At 42.2% G+C, this 25495-nt stretch overlaps 1 protein-coding gene across 1 annotated transcript; it reads left to right on the forward strand.

The window, feature by feature from the left end:
* The first annotated feature begins 765 nt into the window (after positions 1 to 765).
* C3H14orf93 (chromosome 3 C14orf93 homolog) lies at positions 766 to 24909 on the forward strand. The gene is made up of 7 exons (XM_004474555.5): positions 766 to 843; positions 12502 to 13540; positions 15670 to 15990; positions 20646 to 20707; positions 20927 to 21030; positions 21645 to 21757; positions 22031 to 24909. Exons 2-7 carry the CDS (start codon positions 12941 to 12943, stop codon positions 22448 to 22450), a joined length of 1620 nt encoding a protein of 539 aa, XP_004474612.1. The 5' UTR covers positions 766 to 843; positions 12502 to 12940; the 3' UTR covers positions 22451 to 24909.
* Positions 24910 to 25495: the final 586 nt, after the last annotated feature.

The following is a 25495-nucleotide window of genomic DNA, read 5'->3' on the forward strand; positions in this document are numbered from 1 at the left end:
GTTAAAATGGGAAATGCTGTGATACATATGTTACCACATCAAAAGTAAAAAAAAAAAAAAATTACTTAGAGCAGAGGAGAAAGGCATTGCTGGCAGACACCATCACTTGAGCAAAGAAATCATATGGGGATGAAAAGGTGAGTTGTAGTGGGAACTAAGAGCAAACAAGTGGGCGAAACCGATTATGGGTGGCTTAAAATCCAGGGCCATCAACCCGTCTTCAGGCAGGAGCCATTTTAGGTTGCTGAGTACTTGGTTTTAGCCAAGTAAAGAAAAACTAGGGTCTCCAGTAGAGCGAAAACCACAAAAACATAAGACTACTCTTTAGCCTGAAGGATGGCAGATATTTGTATGAATGTTCTTTTAAAGGTGGGGCTTTTAAGCTCTAATAGCGATGACTCAGAGACATTCCCTGAAGCTTCCCTCACGTTAGTACCAATTTAGAATTTTCCTGACTAGTTAACCAAGTTTAGCAATGTGTAAAAGAGGAGCTCTCTTATTGGATTGTTAAACTGGTGACTGGGGCCTGGTTTCGCTGAGAAAACAGATAAGGGTGAGAGGAGGATGAGAAAGCGAAAGGAAGGGGAGAGAGGTGAAATTAAGGGGCAGGCGCCGGTGGGGACCGCCAGATTCCGGGTGTCTGGGAGCAGAGGTCCGCCGTCCTCCGGGGCCCCCGGGGGCCCACGCCTCGGGCGCGGCCCGTGTGCTCAGAGGCGGGGCGCCCCACGGCCCGCGGCGGCCAATCGGGGCGGGTGGCCGGGGAGGGGCGGGGCTTGCCAGCTCCGGCTCCCCGAGTCCTCCTTTTTGCACACACACGAATACAAAGAGCCACACGACCTTCGGGTATCCTTTTTCCATTTTTTTCCCTCCTTAATCTGGTGTGTGTTTTCAAAATTTTTAAAAATAGAGATCTGTGGCAGTGCTGGGGTGAGGAAATTGTTGTTAAGGGGGATTTGCTCTTTCCCCCATTTCTTTTTCTTTCTCTCTTCCTCTTTCTTTTTCCTGGTCAAGGTTTTAAATATACCAAGAAATTGAGAGGCAGGATGGCTGTGCACAACTGTTTCCAGCCATATCTATAGAGAATTTTTCTTTTTGCTATCACATTTTGAGAACTGGTAAATTTTTATGGTTGAGGGATTTAAAAAATTTAGCTGTTTGGGAATTATGAATTTTTTTTTAAAGCGGGTTAAAGGGATAATGTAAATTTCTGCCAGGGGCAACATTGAAAGAATGGAGATTTGAGGCGCTCGCACAAAAGCTGTTTGCGTGCGTTTCACACATTCCCCCCTCCCCAACTCCGCCCAGAACCAAAACCAAGTGGCTTGAATATGGCAATTTTCCAAGGCCAATAGATTAAAATATTGAAGATATTAGAATCGAAACATTCATTTCCCTGTGGAGGGGGGAGAGTCCTTACAGTCTTACAGTTTCTTGCACACGCATTCTCATGAGGCCATTTCTGTGAGTCTGTGTATGTATTTCTTGAAGCAAATAATCTCGTAAAGATTTATCTTGGGGTTTTGTTCTTTGTGTATATGTACAGTGTGTGTATTTGTGCCATATCAGATTTTATTTTCAGAAGTGACTACCTTTGGTTTTACATGTGCAAAGTAGTCCCTAGGATGTGAAATTTTTTGTGTGTTCCCAAATGTGATCAAAACAGGATTTCCTGTTTTAAAAAAGTAGATCTTATAAGAAATCCTATGCTTAACAATATTTAGGCACTTTAGTTCTAAATGCATGTCCTATATTTTTCTGCTCCTCTTCTAGAGGATCAGATTAATGAATAATTAAATAATTGCCAGGGAGTATATAGACCATGTGGCAAATGAGGATAGGCAATTTATTGAATCTGGGGTTCACAGCCTTTAGTGACTGTTTTGCCTAAGTGATTTTGCTTTTTATTGTCTCATGTTTGTAAACGTACAGCTGTGTATATTTTGGCCTTTCTGTGTGGTTTGGTTGATGTGTTCAGAACGGAAGTTCTCTCTTGGCTTCTTGACAAAATGGTCGTTTATAGGTTGGAATTTGTTTGAAAAGCTCCACAGTTGGCAAAGTAACAGGAAAACAATCCGTTTAAGTTCTATTCTCAAAAATTGCTCAACGGTGGAGTTGATGGGGCGGGGAGGAGCAAGAGGAGGAAAAGGCAAAATAAGGGAGATAAGAAATACATTTTGACTATCATGTTGCTTTTTTGGGTTGAAAAACCTTCTCTCCCTGTTTTAAGAGTTAGAGAAAGGTGAATGAATTTGAGGTCAACAGGCTCAAAAGCGGAGCCTCCCGTTATTAGAGCTATATTCTCACTTCATTCTGTTACAGAACTACTGTCTCCTCATTAAGAGTCATACGGAGAACACCTGTATCCAGATCTGTATTCACAGATTTTAGTGAACGTATAGGAAGGATATGGGCTGATGAACAAGAAACCTGAATGTCACAAGTGTGTAATATCAACCAGGAGATTTTAAAAAAAAGGATCTACCAAATTTCATTACAACAGAATCTCTGAATGATAATAATCATTTCCATTCCTCAGCTAGTGTCCTACTCAGTTAAAAGCAGGATTTGAAACACCTGAACAACAACGGCAATAAAATTATACACAGGTCTTGAAATTCGGTATAGTGAAATTGGACCTATGTGAACTCTTTGGGTTTCTGACCTGTTTATTTTTATTGCCTAACAATGCAAGTCAGATCTGTGCTTAGTAAATACTATCTCAAGTGTGGATCATTCTATACGGCTAGCCCCGCATTTCTTTGTCAAGATTCTAGTGACCTTTGTGATCGCAGCGTGCTGAATTTTTAACGGAGTTTTGCCCTTTCTAATTCTTTTCTGCCTCACCGCAGGTCGTCATGTATACTGTTTTTTTGTTTTTTGTTTTTTTAAAAAAAACATCTTTCAGAAAAGGGAGAGCTCGTCCCAGAGCGGCACAAAGCCCATGCCCCTGACTTTTCTAATCTATTTGATTTTAAATTCCATGTCCTCACTTTGAGTTTCCTTGGTAAGAGAGGGATTCCTCCCACGGATACATCGTTGGCTTGGCCTTCTTACACAAAGTAAAGCAAAACAAAACTTAGTAGATTTTGTTTGGGCATCTGCTGGGTATCTAGAGATGAAAACTTACTTAACTAAGGGGGACTGCCACTTTGCTAGTGATATTTGAAAGATCCGTAACCAAGTTAGGCAGGAACTAAAAGTCTTGCACGAGTAAATGTATGAAACCGATTTGTGGTGACAGTACTTATAATCATGTACACGCAGCTTTGTGAGTTGTAGCGAATAAAAAGGAGTAAACAAAAAAAAAACAAGCTAAAGATGGCGTCTGGCGGCCTTGAAAAAGCCTCACGGTCGTGTCCCTCCCTGAAGGGGCCCCTCCCTTCCCTAGTTCTTTGAGTGACGGCGAAAGCAGCCGATAGCGTCCCAGCCTCTGCTCTCCCATCTTCCAACCGCCAATCACCAGGAGCCAGAGAGAAAATGGGGCGGTGCCTCCCGCGTGCGCGCGCTGGCCGGGTACACGAGCCGCCGCCGCCATCTCGGAGGGTTCCCCGCGCACCCGCCTAGGGCTTCAGGAATCTGCGGTGTGAAGGCGCAGGGCACACGCTGTGGCACACCGTAGGGCCTCTCCTTGCCGCGCCAGTTCCTGCTTCCAGCGCAGCTCTCAGCCCAGGTCCTCAGACCTTTCGTGGTCACGTAGTCCTAACCACGGCGACCTAGCCAGTTTCCCGACCCACGCGTCTGGCCCCTCCACCCTCCGGTCCCCCTTTTCGGAATCCCCCCCCCCACATACCTCCCCATTCCCCAGGACCCCTAGGACACACTTTATGGTTGGTTGCAGTGACTGGCCACCCTGACCCCTCCGGGCTCGAGGACAGCTTCCGATCTCGTCACTTTCCCCTATCTGGTCCCTATCGCCCTGGGGGTTGCCGGAAGCCGACACACACTGCCTTTTCGGAAACGGTCCTGCTCTCTCTCGTGCCCGCCTTGTCATCTTTGGCTAATATGTAGTCAACTAACATTTATCGAGGGTTCGCTGGGCACAAGATACAGTTTTAGGACCTAGTTTTTAATTTATCAGTTTCTCCAGAAATGTGGTAAGGGTCCTTTATGCAAGCACATTTATATGTAAACCTTAAACGAGAAATTTTAGTTATCTCCGAGTTGTCACAATTTCGCAAGGGTAAATAAAAAGGATTGTGCTCCAGTGTGTCCTTGGAATTTTCAGATTACACAGAATCCTGTTAGGATCACATTCTGCGCACGCCCCCGCCCCAGGATCACAGTTCTCTTTTTTAAGCCCCAAAAATGAGGTCTCAAATTTTTTGAAGATTTTTGGACATTTCATTTTAAAATATAGGAAAATAGTGTTTTGTGGTATTTGCCTACCTGCATTTGTGTGATAGAAAAGGGTTTTGAGAGAACTTTTTCACAGGTGAGCCATTTTGCACCTGAAGTGGTGGAGCAGGACTGATCAGCACAGCAGAATCTTTAACTGGCCATTTTCATTTTTTTGTTCTTTAAAATGCAATTTATGGTATTCACATTTAAGGAAGTCCATTGCTAGCATGACCCTTTAGGAGTTAAGAGCCCATTATAAAAACATATCATCTGAGTGATGCCATATCATATGTATCTATTAAATAGGGAGGAAACTTATTTTTGATAGTTTGGAGGTAAACACAGTCATGCAGAAAATTCAAACTCAGAATGGGGAGAAAACAAGCTAGGGAGCTGCCAATAGTATGATATATTTAGTTTCAACAAAAATACAGGTGACTGGGAGGAAAGGGATAGTTAAAATTATGGACAGTCTTCCCTTGAACTGTCTATCTAAAGCAGGTGCGTTTTCTTTTTATCTAAATATTTATGAAAAAAATTATTGAACAGTAAGTTTTCTGGGCTCACTTCACATGAATTAAAATTAGACCACTGAAAGTGTTTATAGTCATATCAGCAGTATAAGTAAAGATCCTAAGAATAAAAAAAAAAAAGGACTGATACTAAAGTGGACCCCAAACATACATTTTATGCAAACCTAAATTTGACATCTACTGTCACTTTGTGTTGGCAACTCAAAAGACTGAAGATTTTTTTTTTAACACCAAATTCTAAAAGTTAATAGCATTTTGCAAAAGGTGTGTATTATTCTATGGTGGTCAGTTTTAGTTTACTCCTATTTTTTCTTTCTAGAAAAATATGAAGTGTTTTTTTTTTCCTTCTTTATTTATTTTTAATGTTACATTAAAAAATATGAGGTCCTCCTGTACCCCCCCCCCCCCGTGAAGTCTTAGTTTTAAAATAAATTATCTAGCCATCTGAAATTGGAAAAGTTGAAATTATTATGCTACATAATAATGGTAAAGATACTGCCTGGGTAATTTACTAGTGTAACAAATGCCAACAGTCCATGGATTACTTCATTAAGTAGTTATACCTTTTGAGAAGTAAAGTTTTAGGTGATGTTAGTTACATTGATGGTGTTAAATGGGCTGGAGAAAGTTAAGCTAGTAATGGAAAAGCAGGGTAATTATTTTAGGTCTGGAGTGTTAGTTACAATACCAGGGATAGAAAGAATTTAGGAGAAAATAACTGAGGTTGTAGTAGCCAGTAATGCAGTCCTGTCATTATCAATTTATATTGTTGATACTGAGAAAAATCCGTCTCCAAGTAAAAAGGGTGTCTGCTTCCCTCACTGTCTTCTTTAGGAGGCTCTGGGCTTCAAACCAGCATCCTCCCATGTGGTAGGCGGGAGCTCAGTGGCTTCCCTGATCATTCTTTCTTAAGTTTCATTTTAACACTTGATCTTAGTCAAAAGGCTGAGAAGTGGGAAGCAGATTTGGCCCAGTGGTTAGGGCGTCCGTCTACCACATGGGAGGTCTGTGGTTCAAACCCCGGGCCTCCTTGACCCGTGTGTGGAGCTGGCCCATGGGCAGTGCTGATGTGCGCAAGGAGTGCCCTGCCATGCAGAGGTGTCCCCACACTGGGGAGCCCCACACGCAAGAAACACAGATTCCTGTGCCACTGACAACAACAGAAGAGGACAAATAACACACAGCAAATAGACACAGAGAACAGACAACTGGGGCCGGCGGGAGAAGGGGAGAAAAATAAATAAATAAATCTTAAAAAAAAAAAAAAGGCTGAGAAGTGATCAAGTTTCACTTTTTAAGAAAAGATTTATTATTATTATGTATTTCTCTTCCCTCCCCCACCACCGCCCCAGTTGTCTGTTCTCTATTCATTCATTTGCTGTGTGTGCTTTTGTTTTTTAAAGATTTATTTATTTATTTATTTCTCTCCCCTTCCCCCCCCCCACCCTGGTTGTCTGTTCTCTGTGTCTATTTGCTGTGTCTTCTTTGTCCACTTCTGTTGTTGTCAGCGGCACAGGAATCTGTTTCTTTTTGGTGTGTCATCTTGCTGCGTCAGCTCTCCGTGTGTGCGGTGCCACTCCTGAGCAGGCTGCACTTTCTTTCGTGCTGGGCGGCTCTCCTTACGGGGTGCACTCCTTGGGCATGGGGCTCCCCACGTGGCAGGGGACACCCCTGCGTGGCATGGCACTCCTTGCACACATTAGCACTGTGCATGGGCCAGCTCCACACGGGTCAAGGAAGTCCTGGGTTTGAACTGTGAACCTCTCGTGGTAGGCGGACGTTCTAACCTTTGAGCCAAGTCTGCTTCCCATCAAGTTTCACTTTTAATGAAGCTTCTTCCTTGGTCCTCAAGCTATGGATTTAGCTAGAGTTATTTTCCTTTGCTTTTGTCCTTTTCACTTTATACTTAACCCTTTGGAGCACATTCACTCTCTCAGTTTCCTCTTGCTAAAGATTCCAAATTTGGATTCTAGTTCTGACCTTCCTCATTTTGTTTTTTCAGTCTAGTGATTTGCTTTTGGGATGGACATTCCACTTAAAGATCTTGCCCTCAATTGAAACTTCAACATGTTAAATAAATGTATGTCTTCTCTAACCCTCTGGTGCCTCTTAACTGTCTCACTTCTCCCATTCTGTCAGTGATACCATCTTCTCACCATCAGGCTTATAACCATTTTTAAGTGGCATTTTCAGTGACATTAAGTACATTCACAATGTTGTGCAACCATTACCATTATCTATTTCCAGAACATTTTCATCACTCCAAACTGAAACTCTGTACCCATTAAGCAATAGTCCCTATCCCCTCTTCCCCCAGCCCCTGGTAACTTCTAGTCTACTTTCTGTCACAATGAACTTGCCTATTCTAGATATTTTAAGTAAGGAGAATCATACAATATTTGTCTTTCAGTGTCTGGTTTATTTCACCTAGCATAATGTTTTAAAGGTTTCTTCATATTGTGGCATGTATCAGAAATTCATTCCTTTTTATGGCTGAATATAATACTCCATTGTATACCACATTACATTCATCCATTCATTTGTGAATGTATGGGTTCTTTCTGTCTTTTGGCTACTGTGAAAATGCTGCTATGGACATTGGCATACTGGAATCTGTTTGAGTCCCTGCTTCGATTCTTTTGGGGGGAGACCTAGGAGTGGAACTGCTGATCATATGGTAGTTCTAAACTTTCTGAGACACAAGCAAACTATTTTCCACAGTGGTTGCACCTTTTTAGATTCCTGCCATCAGTGCACAAGAGTTCTATTTCTTCACATCCTTGCCAACACTTACAATTTTTTATTTTTATTTTTCAATCATAGCCATCCTAGTGGATGTAAAGTAGTATCTAATTGTGGTTTTGAATTGCATTTCCCTAATGACTAATATTGTTGAACATCTCTTTATATGCTTATTGGCCATTTGTATATCTTATTTGGAGAAATGTCTATTCAAGTTCTTTGCCCATTTTTTAAACTAAATATTCTTTTTGTTGTTGAGTTGTAGTGTTTTTAAAAAATATTCTGGATATTCAACCCTTACCAGATACATAGTTTCCAAATATTTTCTCCCATTCTGTGGGTTGTGGTTTCACTTTCTTGATAGTGTCCCTTCAAGCACAGAAGTTTTTCATTTTGTTGAAGTCCAATTTAACAGTTTTTTCTTTTGTTGCCTGTGCTTTTGGTGTTACCTTTAAGCAACCATTGCTATATCCAAGGTCATGTAAATTTCCCTTCAGTTTTCTTCTAAGAGTTTTATGGTTTCCCCATATTTATTAGACAGAGAAACATCAGTTTTTCCTCCAGGATGTTGAATCTTATTCTCATCAATTCATTCTTGGGTCACTTTAGCAATCTTCCAATCTCTAACTGGTATGTAAGACAGGAGTCAACAAACTACAGCCTATAAGCTGAATCCAGTCTGCCACCTGTTTTTGTATGGCTCACAGGCTAAGAATGATTTTCACATTTTTATATAAATATTAAATGAAATATTTTGTGACATATGAAAATTATATGAAATTCACATTTCCTGTCCATAAATAAAAGCTTTATACAAAACAGCAATGCTCATTTGTTTATATATTTTCCATGACTGCTTTCTACACTGGCAGAATTGAGCTGTTGTGACAGAAACCATAGGGTCTGCAAAGCCTAAATTATTTATTTACTGTTTTCTAACTCCTGCTATAAGTTACTTTATTAAAAATAAATATACATGTATTTACTTTCATTTATTTATTTATTTATTTATTTATTTATTTATTTATTTATTTATTTATTTCTCTCCCCTCCCCCCCCAACCCTGGCCACCTGTTCTCTGTGTCTGTTTGCTGCATCTTCTTTGTCCACTTCTGTTGTTGTCAGCAGCACGGGAATCTGTGTTTCTTTTTGTTGTATCATCTTGCTGTGCTGGTTCTCCGCGTGTGTGTGGCGCCATTCCTGAGCAGGCTGAACTTTCTTTTGCGCTGGGCAGCTCTCCTTACAGGGTGCACTCCTTGCGCGTGGGGCTCCCGTACACGGGGGACACCCCTGCGTGGCAGGGCACTCCTTGCGCGCATCAGCACTGCGCATGGGCCAGCTCCACACGGGTCAAGGAGGCCCAGGGTTTGAACCGCAGACCTCCCATGTGGTAGACGGACGCCCTAACCACTGGGCAAAGTCTGCCGCCTATATTATATATATAAAAAGTTACCTTAACTTAGTTTTCAGAGCTCTGTCACCTCTCCTCACCTTGCCTTGATCTTTCATATGTACTCTGTTAATTCCTGTGATGTTTATGTTTTTCTCTCATCCAGAATATCTTCCTACACATTACCAGTTCATCCTATACATTGCCCAAGGCTTGGTTGGAGTTTTATCTTCTATAAGAACTCTTTCTTGTATGATATCATTCTGTTGCTCTTCCCATTATTTTGAAAGACTTCATCAGGAATTTTTCAGTTTATGCAATATTTTTAGACACTTCCATGTATTTGGCTTTGTTCTGTATATTATATTCCATTCTCAAATAGACTGTATTCTCTGTGTGTGTAGGGACTTTGCCTTCCCTTCATTTGAGTAGTCAGTGGATGGTAATCCATTTTGGTTAATCATGCTTTAATGTGGTCTGACATAGAGGGAATTTTTAGGTAGACTTTTTAAAATTTGCCCAACTTCTCTAACGGCGGATAATGAAAATAGTGTTTTGTTTATAATCACTTGTCTAGTGTTTATGTTATCTGGTTATTAAAGCTTGTAATCTGAAATACTGCTTTATTACCTGCTGACCCAATTTCTTCCCCTGCCTTAGAGTTTAGGTGGGAGAATGTGACAGAAAGCAGGGAAATTTAAGTCACCCACAGCGTCCATAGAAACCAAAACAAGAGTTACTTGAATGTCCATTGTGTACACTGCACTGAACCAGGTTTTTATAGACAGGTTAATTTAAAAAAACATGTATCTGTTGCCCTGAGTATGACATTCCAGAATGGACATAGTGTGGTAATACACAAACTAGAAAAACAAAGAAATTGAGGAACCAGGAGAACTCGCAATAGGAAAATACATTTAGCATTAAAAACTGGCAGAGTTGAGTGTAATCCTTAGTCTAAGATCAGTTGTGGTGATAAGTAAATTGCAAATACTGTTTTCTCAATTACCTTTTTTTAAATTTTAAATTTTTTGCTTTTTAAAAATATTTTTCTTTTTTTTCAATTACCTTTCTAATTTGCATCATAGAAGGTTTCATACCTAAAAGCATCTTTGTAGGTTTGAATTTACTGTTTCTTAGAAATTCGATACCAGGGAGCAGATGCAGCTCAGTGATTGAATGCCTGTTTTCCAGGTATGAGGCCCTGGGTTCAATCCCCAGTACCTCCTAAACAAACAAACAAACAAAACCCCTAGAAATTTTATATGAAATTTAGAGGAAAAAAATTCCAAATGACATTTCAAAACATTGCATTTTATTCTAGATTAGGGAATCAGGATGGGTGCCCAGTGTAGGGAAACAAAAGGTTTAAAGAATCATCATAATACCATCCAGCTGCAATTTGTGGGAACACTGACCATGTGTCAGTACTCTGCAAGTGCTTTACAAATATTATGTATATCTTCACAAACACACTCACGGTAGGCATCGATGAGAAAACTGGGGCTCAGAAAAGTGAAATAATTTGCCTAAATTCATATGGCTCATAAGTAGTGTAGTCAGAAGAGAATTCTTTTTATTATTTTTTAATTTCCTGTTTGACGCTGTTTTGAAAGATAACCTAGGAAAAACCATTGAAGGGGGAGGGATATTGCTGAAGATAGTCAGCAGTCACTTACAAGAAAAAGTAGGTATATGGGGAAAGAACCAAGTATAGTAGTTGTCAATTTGGTACCAGAAAGGGGTTAGACAACCCACCCAATGTCCCAACCTGATGCATCTTTTTTTTTTTTTTAGGAGGTACCAGGGATTGAACCTGGGACCCTGAAGCAGGCGCTTCACCACTGAGCTACACCCACTCCCTGCCTAACTTAATTTCTGATTTTATGCATCTTAATTTCTGATTTTATAAATAGTGGACCAATTGGCAAAAGCATTTGTATACTACAGTCGCCTATCTCCAAAACATATTTTTTTCCTCACATCATCCATGTCTGACATTAAACTCCTATTATGATATTAGTTAAAAAAAAAACAACAACAACAACCCAACAAACCTGTAGGAGCAGTGTAGGCCCTTATTTAGGGAGGAAAAAGATATATAAATGATTCATCCATAAATTGACATAGAACCACTCTGTGCTTTCCTTTAACGTTTAGTTTCAATTTGGCTTTAACCTTTAGTTTTAGGTTTAGCTATGCCTTCCAGTGACTCTAATGACAAGGAAGCTGTAAATGGATTTGAATTAAGTTCTTACAAGAAGTGAGTATCTGGCACAGAAAAGTCATTTCTTCAATACAAAGGGTGGAAAGAACAAATTAAAGACAATTTTTTAATAACCAAATATAATTAAAGTGAATTGTCAAATTTACATTTTAGTACCTCAGAAGCACTGATATTACCTGATTCTGGAATGAGATTGCAGATCCAAAAAATATATGTGTGTGTGTGTGTTTGTGTGTGTATAAAAAACTCTCCTAACCTCCTCCATTCCTTTTAATTGTGAAGTTACAAAATAACTTACAGGGTAAAATAGAAATGAATCTCTCAAGGAAATTGTAAACATACTTAACATTTTGTCATTTATGGAGCTTTGTGGCAGAAGGAAAGTTTTCCCCCCTATAAACAAGTATCATTTAGAAAATGACAATATTTATTAAGTTCCTTGGAATGTTCTCAGTGGTACAAACCAACCCCTTCCCCAGCTCCATTTTTTTTTCCCTACCATGGTTTAATTGCTTAACTACAATAATTCAAAAAAGCAACAGTTTGGTTTATCACTGATATTCTGGTTTTTCCTTTCATGGGGGCTGGCCATGTGGGCAAAGGGGCAACCTTAGATATGTAGATATTCCTGCTGATCTTTGGATACTCCCAGAAGGACCAGGAGAAGTGGAGATGAGGAGCCCCAGAAGTCATTTCTCTGGGCTACTGCTCCAGAATCCAGTGCGGCTAGTGTCCTTTGCAGGCGCTGGAGACCCAGGTATAGAACTTATTAAGAGAAAGGGGGACCGTGCAGCTCCAGGTTACACCACCTTAATTCCCTGATCCAGCTTTCATTTCCCAGCTCCCATCCTCAAGGAAAGATATAATAGTGAGACACTGGTGACACACATTGAGGGCTACATTAATTGGTATAGTCCTTATTTAGGAGTCTTACTCTGACTGCATCTGTATGAAAATTATAGAGGGTAGAATCAAGATTGACCATGTCAACAAAATGTAGTAGCAGTTCAGAAAAAAGCAGACAAACAAAACCCCACTAAACTGAAAGTAGCAATAACCAGATTCTGCTGTTTTCCTCTATAGGTCTCTTCCCTGGACCTGGGGTAATATGTGCTTTCCAGGATTATTGCATAGATGAGATAAACTGTGTGAAATGTTCTGAACTCCTTAAGGAATGACGGCAAAGCAATAAATTGCAACACTGTTATTATAGTAATTATAGTGAGGAAAAGACAGATCTACATTTTCTTCCTTAATCTAATTTTTTCCAGGTGTGTTCTTTCGAGTTCCCTCTCTGCTGGTTAGACTGGAGTGGTGGTGGGGTTTATGCTTGGGTGCAGGAAAATGCCCTCTACCTTCTGAAACTGCGTTCTCAAGGAAGGCCTTTGTAGGCATCATCCTTTCAATACAGGGTGAATGTGATGCTCAGTGTGTTTTGATGAAGGAACACAGAATCTGAAAACAGAAGAAAGCATATTTCCTTTGCAGGCCAGGAGAGGCAGCCATGGACTGTGCGTTCTTCCCTGCTTGCTTACTCCTCCCTCACAGAACCTACTGCTTGGCGCCCTGGCTCCTCTGATCACCCTCAGTGAGGAAGGAAAGTGAGTCCAAAGAGGCCAGTGTTCCTATTAAACTTGCGAAAGTCCAGTTTCATTCAGGACACTCTTCAGAAAGGTCCAGCAGTGTGAGCCCGTTGTCATTGCTTCAGCTATGTCCTTCAGCGCCACCATTCTCTTCTCCCCACCCAGTGGCAGTGAGGGCAAATGCTGCTGCTGTGCCTGTAAGAGTGAGACTAGTGGGGGCAGCTCGGGCTCTCAGGGTGGAAATGCTCCTCCCAGCACCCCGATTACAGTGACAGGGCATGGCCTGGTGGTTCAGAGTTCGGAGCAGCTCCTACATATTATCTACCAACGTGTAGATAAGGCTGTGGGACTGGCTGAGGCTGCTCTGGGTCTTGCCAGGGCCAACAATGAATTGTTAAAACGTCTCCAGGAGGAAGTAGGTGAGCTAAGGCAAGGGAAGATACCCACCCCTGATGAAGATGGAGAAGGCATGGCACATAGTCCCGCACCTGAGGAGCCTGGGCCTCTCAAGGAGAGTCCTGGGGAAACGATCAAGGCTCTGTCTGCCATGGAAGAGGAGTGTGACAGCGTGGGCAGTGGCGTGCAGGTGGTGATTGAGGAGCTGCGGCAGCTGGGAGCAGCCTCGGCAGTGGGGCCTGGGCCTTTGGGCTTCTCAGGCACTCAGAGAGACATGCGACTCCCAGGATGTGCCCTGGCTGCCAGCGAGGGGGCCCCACTGATCAATCCGGTGAGTATGGCAGAGAAAGAACGTGAGTGCCGTTGCTCCATAATGCTCTTCTTAGCCTTTCTCTCTCTTTACTCCTGTTCTCTTTCCTGCCTTAAGCCTTTCTTTTGGTTGTATTTCTGATAGAACAGTTTCCTTTGCCTTCAGGGAGAGCCAGCACTCCTGCTTTCTTCCTGAACCCAAAGCCTCTTTGGCAGGAGCACATTTTTGGGTGTGTGTGGAGAAGGGGGTGCCTTCCCTCCCTCTCAGTAGCTCCGCATGGCACCTTTTCCTCCACAGCTGTCTCAGCTGCTCAATGGGCTTGCCTCTCCTGGCAGGAATGCCTGCCGTGCACAGACGGCTCATTCATATTTTATCAGGGCCCTCTGCTTGTCAAGAGGAGATCAGTACAGAAAGAAATGGGAATGTAGAGGAGAGGGAGTCAGAGGCAGAGAGAGAGGTAGAGAGAAAGAAGGAAAAAGTGAGAGGGAGAAGACAAAGATAACAGAAAACAGGTGCGGGGAGGGAAAGAGGAAGGTAGAAATGAAGGGTTGAGGAAGGACAGAATGTGAAAAAAGGAGCACAGAAGAATGGTGAATTGATGTGAAAAGAGGAGAATTTATGTGGGAAAGAATGAGGTAAGGCAGGAGGGAACTAGATAAAGGAAATAAGATGAGGAAAAGAAATGGAAAATTGGGAGTTAATAGCAAGAGAAATAGCATCTAGGGAGAAAGAGGAACAGAAAGAAGGAAGCAAGTGAGCACATTTTGTAAGGAGGAAAAGACATAGGCATACATTGTATATTGTTCTATTTCCGTTTCTTTACTGCTCAGGGCCATATGAGCAGGAAAATCCTGGCTGGGTAGAGTGAAAACTGCAGAATGTCACATGAAAGCATGGAATGGAGATGGAGCAACTGTAGAGATCATAGAGACAGGAAAATAACAGATGTGTTGCCACTTGGGAGACAGCGGGAGATCTAGCAACTCTCCTCCACTTTATTCTCAATCTACCGTCTCTCTTTCCCTCCTCCCCCCCCAGGACAAAGCTTAGACACCCAGTGAAGAGTAAAAGGAGCTGAACACACTGGATAGATGGGAGGGATGTAACCCCCAGCCCATCTGCTGGATCTGAGAAATGAATATATGAATTCTCTCTATTTCCCTTCAATGTCACCCTGCAACTGTTCATTGCTCCCCCCAAGGCATAGCCCTATGGGTAGTGACCACTGCTGCTCTCTCCAGTGTGTGGCTGGTCAAGACTTTCAATGGGTAGGAACTGAGGAAGGAGAAACTGGGAAGGTGGAAGGCAGGAGGGTACTAGGCCCTGCAACACCCTGAGCTGTGGTTTCTGGCAGGGAAGGCTTCCAAACCAACAGGATGGAATTAGATTTCACAGTGCAGAAAGCAGCTCACAGGTCTATAAATCTCAGCCTCCTCCCCTCCTTCTGTGTGTGTGTGTGTGTGTTTCCCCACTTTCACTGTTGTGTTTTCTTGGCTGCAGAAATCCCCCTCCTTTCTTCTTCCCATCTCTTCCTTCTTCCCTCCTTCCTTTCCCTGCCCTGGATGTCCTTGAGTGAGAGCACAGGCAGTCAAGCAGATGCCAGGGCACGGACAGGCAGATGCTGCCAGGGCAGGATCAAGGCAAAGGCACGGGACTCATCCCACAAAGGGAATGGAGGGTGGGCAAGTGGAGCACTCAGCAGCAGCCTCCCTAGAGATTTCTGACTATGTCTCCCTCCTTCACTCATTTTTCTTATATTTATCCTCTTTATTTTTCTCTTCCTCATGCTGGGTTTTCTATCTTGTTATCACCTCCTTCCCCAATCTCTTTTAGACAAAACATTTACTTATCTACATTCCTTATACCCAAGAGCAAACCATAAATGACTACTCACAAATAGAGCATCAGAAACATGCCTCATCTTTGTAATCAGTCCTAACGTAATGATCAAACATGAGAGACTCTACACAAAAGGAATATTTGCCCAACATTCCCACAGGAGTCCTAGAGAAACAAGCCACTGACCATTAAAGACTGTACTAGATACCCCCCTTGTTTCCATTCTGCTCACCATCTTGGCCAAAGAATGACGGTTGACCTGCTTCCCTAAGCCTGGCTGGCTAATAGGCTATTCTTTTTTATGTTTTTAGTTGGTGGATGATTATGTGGCCTCTGAGGGTGCAGTCCAGCGGGTGCTGGTCCCTGCTTATGCCAAACAGCTCTCACCAGCTGCACCACTGGCTATCCAGCGCACAACTTCAGACACAGGGCCAGAAAATGGAACCAAACTGCTGCCACCCCGCCCTGAGGATGTGCTCAGTGCTGCTGCTGTGCTGGACAGTGCCTTGGAAGAGCCAGGCCCTGGAGCCACTGGGGAGCTGAGACACTCGCTAGGGTTTACTTCTTCCCCATGCAGGACCAGAGGGAGTGGGCAGAAGAATTCCAGGCGCAAGCGGGATCTGGTACTCTCTGTGAGTGAGCTCCATTTCTTTACATTTTTCAGTTGGGAGAGATAAGTGAAGATTGAAGGATGGGTTGATTTTAAGCCTTCCATATTGAATGAATGGTATCCTGAATCCTGCTAGAGTAGGAGGGGCAAGGAGACAGATTTGTTCCACAGACCTAGGGATAGGTAGTCCTCCTGCTACTAGTCAGGCTTTTTAAAGGCTTTTCCAGAAAGATTGATATCTTACTTTTTAAAATATATTTTTTATTTATTTTTAAAAGATACATAGATCACACAAAGTGTTGATATCTTACTTTTAAAGATTAAGAAATTATTTCATCTCTCCCAGTGATCTAAATATTCCTGGTAGGAAGACCTTTAAGGGACTGCAGATTGGCCACCGAAGGGTAGCATGAGAAACTGCCTGCACATTTAACCAGTGTGCAGGGTACATGGCAGGTGACCCCTTGGGCATAAAAGCCAAGGTGCCCTAAAGTTCCAAACCCCAAAGATGCAGAGGACCACAAGGCACTCAACTCAGTTACAAAGGTTTGGAGATTCTAGTCATCTCAAGAGCTTTTGGCAGGGAAGGGACTGGTCTGAGTCAGATCTGCCCCAAACCTTCTTGAAGTGACTTGAAGCACTATGAACATCCTGCTGAGCTGGTACCTCTCCAGTTGAATCCAAACCTAGAGAATTTTGGAGTCAGCACTCCAGCTTCTAGGGCAGTGGTTCCCAACCTGGAGAGATTTTGCCCTCAGAAGACATTTGGAAACATCTGGAGACTTTAATTGTCACAGTTGTTAAGTGTATGGGGGTGCTACTGACATCTAGTGGGTAGAGGCTAGGGATGCTGCTAAATGTCCTGCCGTGTGTGGTACAGCTCCCCATAACAAAAACTTATCCAGCCCAAAATGTCAATCATGCCCAAGCTGAGAAACCCTCTTCTAGGGTGACCAAGTTCTTGGGATCAACTCTATATCCAGACAGCATCTTTCTAGTAACCATGGGGATGTTCTTCAGTCGTCTACTATTCATACTGATGATAATGTGTTTCCATTCTGTGGATAATGGCTGCTGTGAAATAATGTGAAAGTCCTGGTTAGGAATGGAGGTAATCTCTCATATCCAACCTAAATCCCATCACTATATAGACCATTTCTTCTTGTTAGTCTTAGCAAAATTGAAAACAGATAATTATCATTTATACATCCTTTATTAATATTAATTTCTTTCTCTAAACATTCTTTATAGTCTTAATAGATTTGGACCCTTTTCCTTTTTCTCAGTGATTCCATTTTTATACTCACTTTCACTTGATTTGTTTTTGTTTCCTGAAATCTTTTCCACGTTTATTTCCCTCAAGTTGAAGCATATGGCATTAGGCCCAGGCCCTGAATTCTTATTTTCCTCTAAGTTCCCAGTTTTACATTGAACTATTCTTGCATCCCTGGAAGACACCATTCATAATCAGTATCAACTTCTTTCTTTTTTTTTTTTTTAAGATTTAGTATTTATTTATTTCTCCCCCCGCCCCACGTCTGCTTTCTTTATCCATTTGCTGTGTGTTCTTATGTGTTCGCTTGCATTCTTGTCAGCAGCACTGGGGATCTGTGTCTCTTTTTGTTGAGTTGTCTTGCTGTGTCAGCTCTCCGTGTGTGTGGTGCCACTGCTGGGCAGGCGGTGCATTTTTTTTGCGTGGGGCGGCTCTCCTTGAGGGGCACACTCCTTGTACATGGGGCTCCCCTATGTAGGGGACACCCCTGCGTGGCACGACATTCCTTGTGCGCATCAGCACTGTGCATGGGCCAGCTCACTGCATGGGTCAGGAGGCCCTGGGTTTGAATACTGGACCTCCTATGTGGTTGGCAGATGCTTTATCCATTGAGCCAAATCCACTTCTCTCAACTTATTTCTAAACTTAATTTCATATTTTGGTTATGTTCAGGGACATTTCCTTACTTATCAAGATCAGGAAATGGGTTTGGTTTCTCTGACATGGATTTCTCACCCAAGATAGTCACTCTTGCTGCCAGTAATAGAAATGGAGGCATATATCTAGAAATGCATTTCAAGGGATTTCCCAAAATTTCATAGTGCTTAAATCATGAGTAAATGTGTGAGCATTATAATTTCAGTAAATCAGGATTTTGTGAGTCACTTCCATTCTACTCCTACCCACTGCTTCCAGACATAGAGGTATAGTGTTTAGGCCTGGCTTCCAGTCCTGCCCTTTGGAGAGTTGGGTGGAACTGGGGATCTACTGGGGATCCCCAGTATGCTAACTCACCATGCTCTCTATAATAGTACTTGAAAAGGGTCTAGAGGACCAGTCAGGGAATTTTGCTGCCCATGACAGAAAATTTAGAATGTTCTTGTGGGCTTAGCAGCTAGACTGGGTTTGGAGAGGGAGAGAGAGATGCAGCTCTTCATTATTCTAATCTTTAGCTCTAGGAAGGAATCAAAGAGGCATCTCTCCAATCTGCTGGGGGTGCTGTGGATTGTTGCTAAGGCCCTGTGAACCAAAAGGACCAAACCAGAACTCTTTAATTCCTTGGAATGCTGCTGATGCCAGCCACCCATTGGGGAAATGTCTGTAGTTTTAGCTCACTCAGGAGGAAGGTTAGCCAGCAGCCTTTACAGTCTTAACAGTTATTATTGTCTAGTATTTTCCCTTTCTACTGCATGCCTGGTTTGATTTTTATCAGGTGATCTCTTCCAAGCCACTTGAGTTGGAAGCTATGCAGCTATGCAACTCAACTCTTCCAAATATTTTTCTGAAGCATTCACCCATCCCCTGTGATTCCTTAAGTTTGGACTTCTAAGTGGTAAAATAACTATATCAAATATGAAGCCAGTATAAAAATGGTCCTTTTTTCTTCTTTTTTTTTTCTTTAGGAGGTTCAGGGGTTGAACCTGGGACCTCATACATGGGAAGCAGGCATTCAACCACTTGAGCTACATTTGCTCCCAGTAATAGTCCTTTTTTAAATAGAGACCCTAGTCATAAAGAGTTGACAGTACTTTCCTAAGTTGACATGATCAGGCAGCCATAGAGCTAGATGGGTAAATTCGAGATTTCTAAATATGGAGCTAAAGCCCTTAGATCAGGATGTGAGCTCATCAAGATGGAACTGGGTAACTTCCATTGACTGAGGAAGCTGAAATGAATATATAATCAGAAGGAGCAAAACTAAGTTTAGGGGAGCAGGCGTAGCTCAGTGGTTTGAGTGCTTGCTTCCCATGTACAAGGTCCCGGGTTCAGTCCCTGGCACCTCCTAAAAGAAATAAATAAATAGTTTCTCAGGACTTAGAATTGTCCTGAATGATATTGCAGGGACAGATGCAGGACATCATATATCCTGCCATAACCCACTGAATGGACTGGGAAAGAGTGTAAACTACAATGTAAACTATAATCCATGCTGTGTAGCAGTGCTCCAAAATGTATTCATAAAATGCAATGAATATGCCACACTGATGAAAGAACTTGGTGATGTGGGAGGAGTGGGGGTGGGGGTGGGGGGGGTGGGGAGTTGGGGTATATGGGATCCTCTTATATTTTTTAAGGTAACATTTTGTATGATCTTTGTATCTTTAAAAAAAATGTAAGTCTATTAAAAAAAACCTAAGTTTAATAGGAAGTAATGTAAAATTCGGCACTAAAGTTTAAAAAACTATCTTTGAGTTGACTGCTTTGAGTTGACTACAACTCACTATGAATGAACCCTGTGGCAATGTGAGAAGGGGTGGAGTTGCTCAGAAAGGTAACACCATCTTGGATTTTGTTCCTAGAAGTACAGTGTTGTGTTCAGGGAAGTAATGCTCCCTTGGCCAAATGACAAGTTAGATTGAGTTCCAGGTGCCACTCCGTAAGAGGAACACTAGCAAACCAGAAAGCTTCAGATTTTGATGAGGAGTCTGTCTGGAAACTATGTTAAAAGGAATGGCTAAAGGACTCAGGGTTGTTTAGACTGGATAAGAAAAGACTGGGGGAGTACATGAAGGCTGTCTTCAAATATTTCAGGAGCTATTTTGGGCAAAACAGGTGTTAGATTTTAGAGCATCTAAGACAAAACTTTTTAACAACCAAAGACATGGAAGGATAGAATAAGTTGCCTCAAAAAGTAGTGAGAACCCTTAACTAGAGGTGTGAAATACAGCCTGTTTGAGGATGTGAACGGGAGGCTGTGTGATATAGTCTTCAGGGTCCTTTCCAATTCACATTTCTATAATTTTAGGTTTGTGTTTTTCAGACCATGGTGTGTGTACCCTTAGGATTTGTGGTAGTATGTGAAGGAATTTCTAAAGCCATGGATAAATCTGGGATATTTTTCTGGATCATCAATTTTACTAGAAGGTTTTAGAAGACATTTTTATATTAAAAGAAATATAGATAAATGGGGTATATCTGTGGAAATGTTTGAGAATCTCTGCTCTAGTGATCATATTCCCTGGGAGCAGAAATAAGACAAGGTGATCCTGGAGTCTTGACACAAATTAATGGAAAGGAAAAAAAAGGCCCCATTAGAAATATTAATTTAGATAGACACTCTGGAAAGGGCATCTACAGAAATGATACTCAGACTATATGAAGATTCAGGCAGAGAACGCCATAGGATAAAACCTAGAACCTGATATCCTCCCTGGCTTGATTTTGTTTGTTTGTTTGTTTCCTAGAAATTGGTCCACAATGTGCATAACCACATCACCAATGACAAGAGATTCAATGGGTCTGAAAGGTATGAATCTTTAAGTGGAAAAGAGTCACAAAATACTTTGCTAAGGAAAGGGGAGTATAGGGGGATGATCCAATAGTGAGGCTAGGGCTTTGATCTCACCATTGTCCCTTGCATCCCTGGGCCATAGAGGACTTTGCCAGTAAGTTGATTAGTGGTGAGTATCTCCATCTGGTTTTTACAAAGCTGGCTGCCTTACTTACTCTTTTCTTTTTGTGGCAGCATCAAGTCCTCTTGGAATATTGCAGTAGTGAAGTTCCTTCTAGAAAAGCTCAAGCAGGAGCTGGTGACCAGTCCCCACAATTATACTGATAAGGAGCTGAAAGGTAAGAAAAACCAAGTTAACTCCCATCTTACCCTTTCTGCTCCTCCAACCCCCATGTTCTTGGTCAGAGGAGATGAGGCATAATAGATGATTTAGGTGGTTTTGAAAATAATGGACTTTAAAAATATGTTTTGGCTGTTCTTTTCACCTACTCACAGGATTAGCTCTAACTGCCTTTTTCTTCCCCTCCTCAGTCTGAAATGGGAATGAGAGAAAGAAAGGGCTAGAATACCATCAAGCATTAGGTTTATACAGAGTCTTTTATTTGTTTGTAGATAGCTCTGAAACATGATGAACCCTAAAGCTTCTGCTGAAAAAGTACTCATAATCTGCTATCAGCAGAGTAACTGGGGTAGGTATAATGTGGGGAACATAGAAGCAATTGGAGTTGTCTTTTTCCAACAGGAGATATGGGAGGAGTTAATGTTGGAAATGGAGGAGGGAAAAGAGAGCTAAACCAGAGACTAGTGAATAGGTCTTCATTGGTATACCAGGAAAGCTCATCTTCCAAATAGTGATTCTCAATCTCCCATTTAGTGTCAGTGCAGGAAAAAAAAAGGCTGAGAACCACTGTTCTAGAAGACTCTGCATTTTGTTCCCCCCTCCCCTTCCCAGGAGCCTGTGTGGCTTACTTCCTTACTAAGAGGCGTGAGTACCGCAATTCCCTAAATCCCTTTAAAGGCCTGAAGGAAAAAGAAGAGAAGAAACTTCGAAGTCGCAGATACCGGGTAAGAGGTTTCTAGGTCTTCCTTTCAGGATGCTAAAACTCTAAACTGTAATAAGCCACACTGGGAAGAACCAGAGGACAAAGCACTGATAATTGAGCTGAGAGCCATGGATGTAGGCAAACAGAGGAGGATGGGCTAGTTCTAAGATTTGACTTGGGGACTGTAAAATCTCCAGCACAGATTTTACAGTCTTCTTCTTCACCCAAACCTTTCCCCAAATCTAATCCACAGTCTGTTTCTCTGCCTAATCTCTGTCCTGCACTTCTACCATAGCTTTTTGCCAACCGATCCAGTATCATGAGGCATTTTGGACCTGAGGACCAACGCCTATGGAAGGATGTGACAGAAGAGCTGATGTCAGATGAAGAGGACAGTCTTAATGAGCCAGGTGTCTGGGTGGCCCGCCCTCCCCGTTTCAGGGCCCAGCGCCTCACAGAGCTCTGCTACCACCTGGATGCTAACTCTAAGCATGGCACCAAAGCTAATCGTGTGTACGGGCCTCCCTCAGACAGATTACCTTCTGCAGAGGTCCAGCTACTTCCTCCAGAACTTTACAATCCTAACTTCCAAGAAGAGGAAGATGATGGAGGTGATGAGAATGGACCTGTGTCTCCATCTTTTGATCAATCCCACAAAACATTCTGTCCTGACTTGAACTCATTCATTGAAATCAAGGTGGAAAAGGATGAGTGAAATCTATAGTCAAGAATAACTCTGGCTTCTGCCACTCTCCATATGCCAGAAATGGGCAGTTAGTGTGGGGCTTCCCAGAATAATTAAATGCCCTCTGCAGTCTGAGAAAGCAAATTTGCCTCTCTTCTTAACAGACCCCACTGGAAGTGGAAGCTGGCAGCTCTAATAAGATTAAAGAACTTAATAGAGAAAGGGGAAAACCCACAGTGAATGGCAAGCCAGAAAATGCTTATTCATAAGCATAAACAGTGCCTGGGAGGAGCCTGGGATGAGGACAAGAGGAGGATGGGGCTAAGAAACACGAGGCCTTCTTGACAAATATTCCTGTCTCTGAGTTTCTTTTTTGGTTTCACCCACAGCTCTGTGGAAGCAGTCCTGCTTTCCCATGACTGCTGGTCTAGCTCTGCAGTGAAAACAGAACAGGACCATCCCAGGGTAACACTGCCACCTGGTGGGCATATTCAGTCATGGGCCTGATTTTTCTGAGCAGGAGACCATAGGCTCCATTCCTATTTGGGAATTGGGATCTAGATATAATAGCTAATGTTTATTTAATTATATAAGGCAGATTTTATTACTTCCATCTTATAGATGAGGAAATTAAGGCTTAAAGAGTCTCATCGGCAGCTGCTCTCCCACTGTGTGACTAAGCAACACACAGAGCTTTGTAACTATTTCTTAAGTCCTGTCAGGCAAGCTGTATTTTGGGAGGTGTGAGTGTGGTGTGCATGTGCCTTCACAACTGCACAAAAAAATGTGTGCATCTTGAATGGATTGAGAGAAATGGTTTTCTATTCATTCATTCATTCAACAAATATTGATAATTTACTGGGTGTCAAACACTGTGCCAGGTGCTATGGATACAATGTTGATCAGGTTTGGCACTAATCAGAGATTTTACTGTCTAGTTATGAAGCCAGGCAAGTAAGCAATGAAATTAATTGTAATAAGGGTGATGATAGGAGGAGTTAAGGGTGCAAAGGAAGCATATTGCAGGAGTATCTAACCTACTGTGGTGGTCAGGAAAGGCTTCTGAGAGGGAGTGGCGTTTAAAGTAATACCTGAAGGATAGGGAAGAATTAACAAGAAGTGAAGGGGAGGCCAGAAGAGTGTTCCAGAAATAGGGAAGAGCAGGTGCAAAAGTCCAGAGGGAAGAGAGAGCACAGACAAGGTTCAGTCTGCTGTAGAACTGTTTTGGGAGGGGATAATGCTGAGAGATGAGGCTGGGAAGGTAGTGAGAACTTATAAATCATGTTGAAGAGTATAGACTTTAGCTCAAGTGCAATGAGAAATCACTGAGAGGTTTTAAACAGGAAAATGAGATGATCAGTTCTGGGTTTTAGGAAGTACATTTCATCAGGGAGAACTTTGCAGTGAAAAGATGGTAGCTTGCTATATGTGGTAGTGATGAGAACAGATGTGAAAGATATTTAGGAAACAATTGATAGGACTTGGTAACTGGTTGGATTTGAGGGTTAAGGGAGAAGGAGAATATATTATAGGATAATGCTCCCATTTCTGCTTAAGCAGGTCAGTGGTTAATGTTGCCATTTACTCAAGAGAATGCTAGAGAAGGAGCCAATTTCAGGGAGGCAGGGAAGATGAGCTCATTAAAGGTGTGGAGTGCTTTTGAGACTACCAAGTGGTGGTGCTAAAAGTCAACTGAATTTGTAAGTCCAAGAGTGTCTGGGCTAGAGATAGAGATTTAGGAGTCATTCATATATAGATGGTAATTAAAGTCCTTGGGATAGAGAAGAGGGCCTATGGAGCTTCCAGCTCCAGTTCAGACTGCTGCCTGTAGGTCATAAGCTCTATTGGAGCATGCCCAAGCAGTACAACCCTCTCCCCATTCATTTGTCCCTGCTTATCTCCTGAACGCATGAGTTGTTGAACCCACTGTGTCTACTGCTGCCACGACCAACTCTTGGATGGGCATCCTTTAATGTCTTCTAATTTTCCATAAAATTTACTCTTCTGTCTTCATCCCAAAGGATCAAAGCTTTCAAACATTAGAGGCTCTGTATGTATATAATTTGGCTTTGTATGTAAGTAATTTGGAAGGAAAATCCAAGTTCCCCACTCCCCTCCCCCCAGAACACTGGAAGACAGGAAAGGAAGGAAAGCCTTTTGGTTAATTCTGAAGAAGTTGCTCACAGCAAGTTCTGGATCCAACCTGCTAACTCCCAGCTGTTACTAAGCTTTCAGTCCTCCCCATTCTCAATCTGATGATAAACTTGCCTCAGCATCAGAGAAAAGCTTTAGGCCTGACTGGGGAAACAGAGAGGCTGCTTCTCAGGAGAGGTGAGGTCAGAAGAGAGTGTGGCTAGGACACAAAAGCCAAGTAGTTTGTGCCAAATTAATTTCCCAAAGTATATCAGCATCCTTGCCTTCTCCATTCCGTAAGGCTACACTAAGATTATAAAAGTTGTACAAAATGTTGACATAAAAGTAATATGCATGATTTGTATAATTTTCATATTCATTTACTATCTAAATACAAAGGAGCCATATTTTTCCTTCTCCAGTCTAACACCACCCCTTAACCCAATGTACTAGTCTGGGCAAAATCAATTAGTTGGCTGGTATTTAATTAGGTGTGTTCAGCCTCAGCCACTATTATTTTTTCCCTCCTATTCTTGATCCTTCTACGGCCAGTATCAGTCTCTTTTCCATTTCCACCCTCATTTTCACTCGCTGTCTCCTCTAAATGGCATTTCTTTTGTTCCTCTTAAGTTAATACACTTTATCACCAATCTCCAGTGGGCCAACCAAAGGAAAGGCATTCCGTAGCCCCAAAGCAAGGCTTTCTATCCTGAAATATTTGTTAAAAATCTCATTTCCCAACACCAGGGGGTGTCTGTTATCCCTGTATCTATCTGAAGGTAGAGATTAGTCCCAAACCTTTTCCCTCACTCCTCATTTCTCTCACCCTCTCCCTCAGCACCATCACCGAACTTTGGGTCCAGAAAGTGATATCTTTTTATTGCAGTTTATCTGCTTGTCTTTCATTCTCTCTGGGCTTACACATTTTTATTTTGCTAAGTC

The sequence above is a fragment of the Dasypus novemcinctus genome, chromosome 3 (assembly GCF_030445035.2).
Source record: "Dasypus novemcinctus isolate mDasNov1 chromosome 3, mDasNov1.1.hap2, whole genome shotgun sequence".
NCBI lineage: Eukaryota > Metazoa > Chordata > Mammalia > Cingulata > Dasypodidae > Dasypus > Dasypus novemcinctus.

What these genes read in the sequence shown, in the direction of transcription:
- C3H14orf93 (XM_004474555.5), top strand. Translation starts at nt 12,941, where the DNA reads ATGTCCTTCAGCGCCACCATTCTCTTCTCCCCACCCAGTGGCAGTGAG. An exon ending in GGGCCCCACTGATCAATCCG is followed by an intron (nt 13,541 to 15,669) that starts GTGAGTATGGCA and finishes TTATGTTTTTAG; the next exon opens with TTGGTGGATGATTATGTGGC. An exon ending in AGCGGGATCTGGTACTCTCT is followed by an intron (nt 15,991 to 20,645) that starts GTGAGTGAGCTC and finishes TTTGTTTCCTAG; the next exon opens with AAATTGGTCCACAATGTGCA.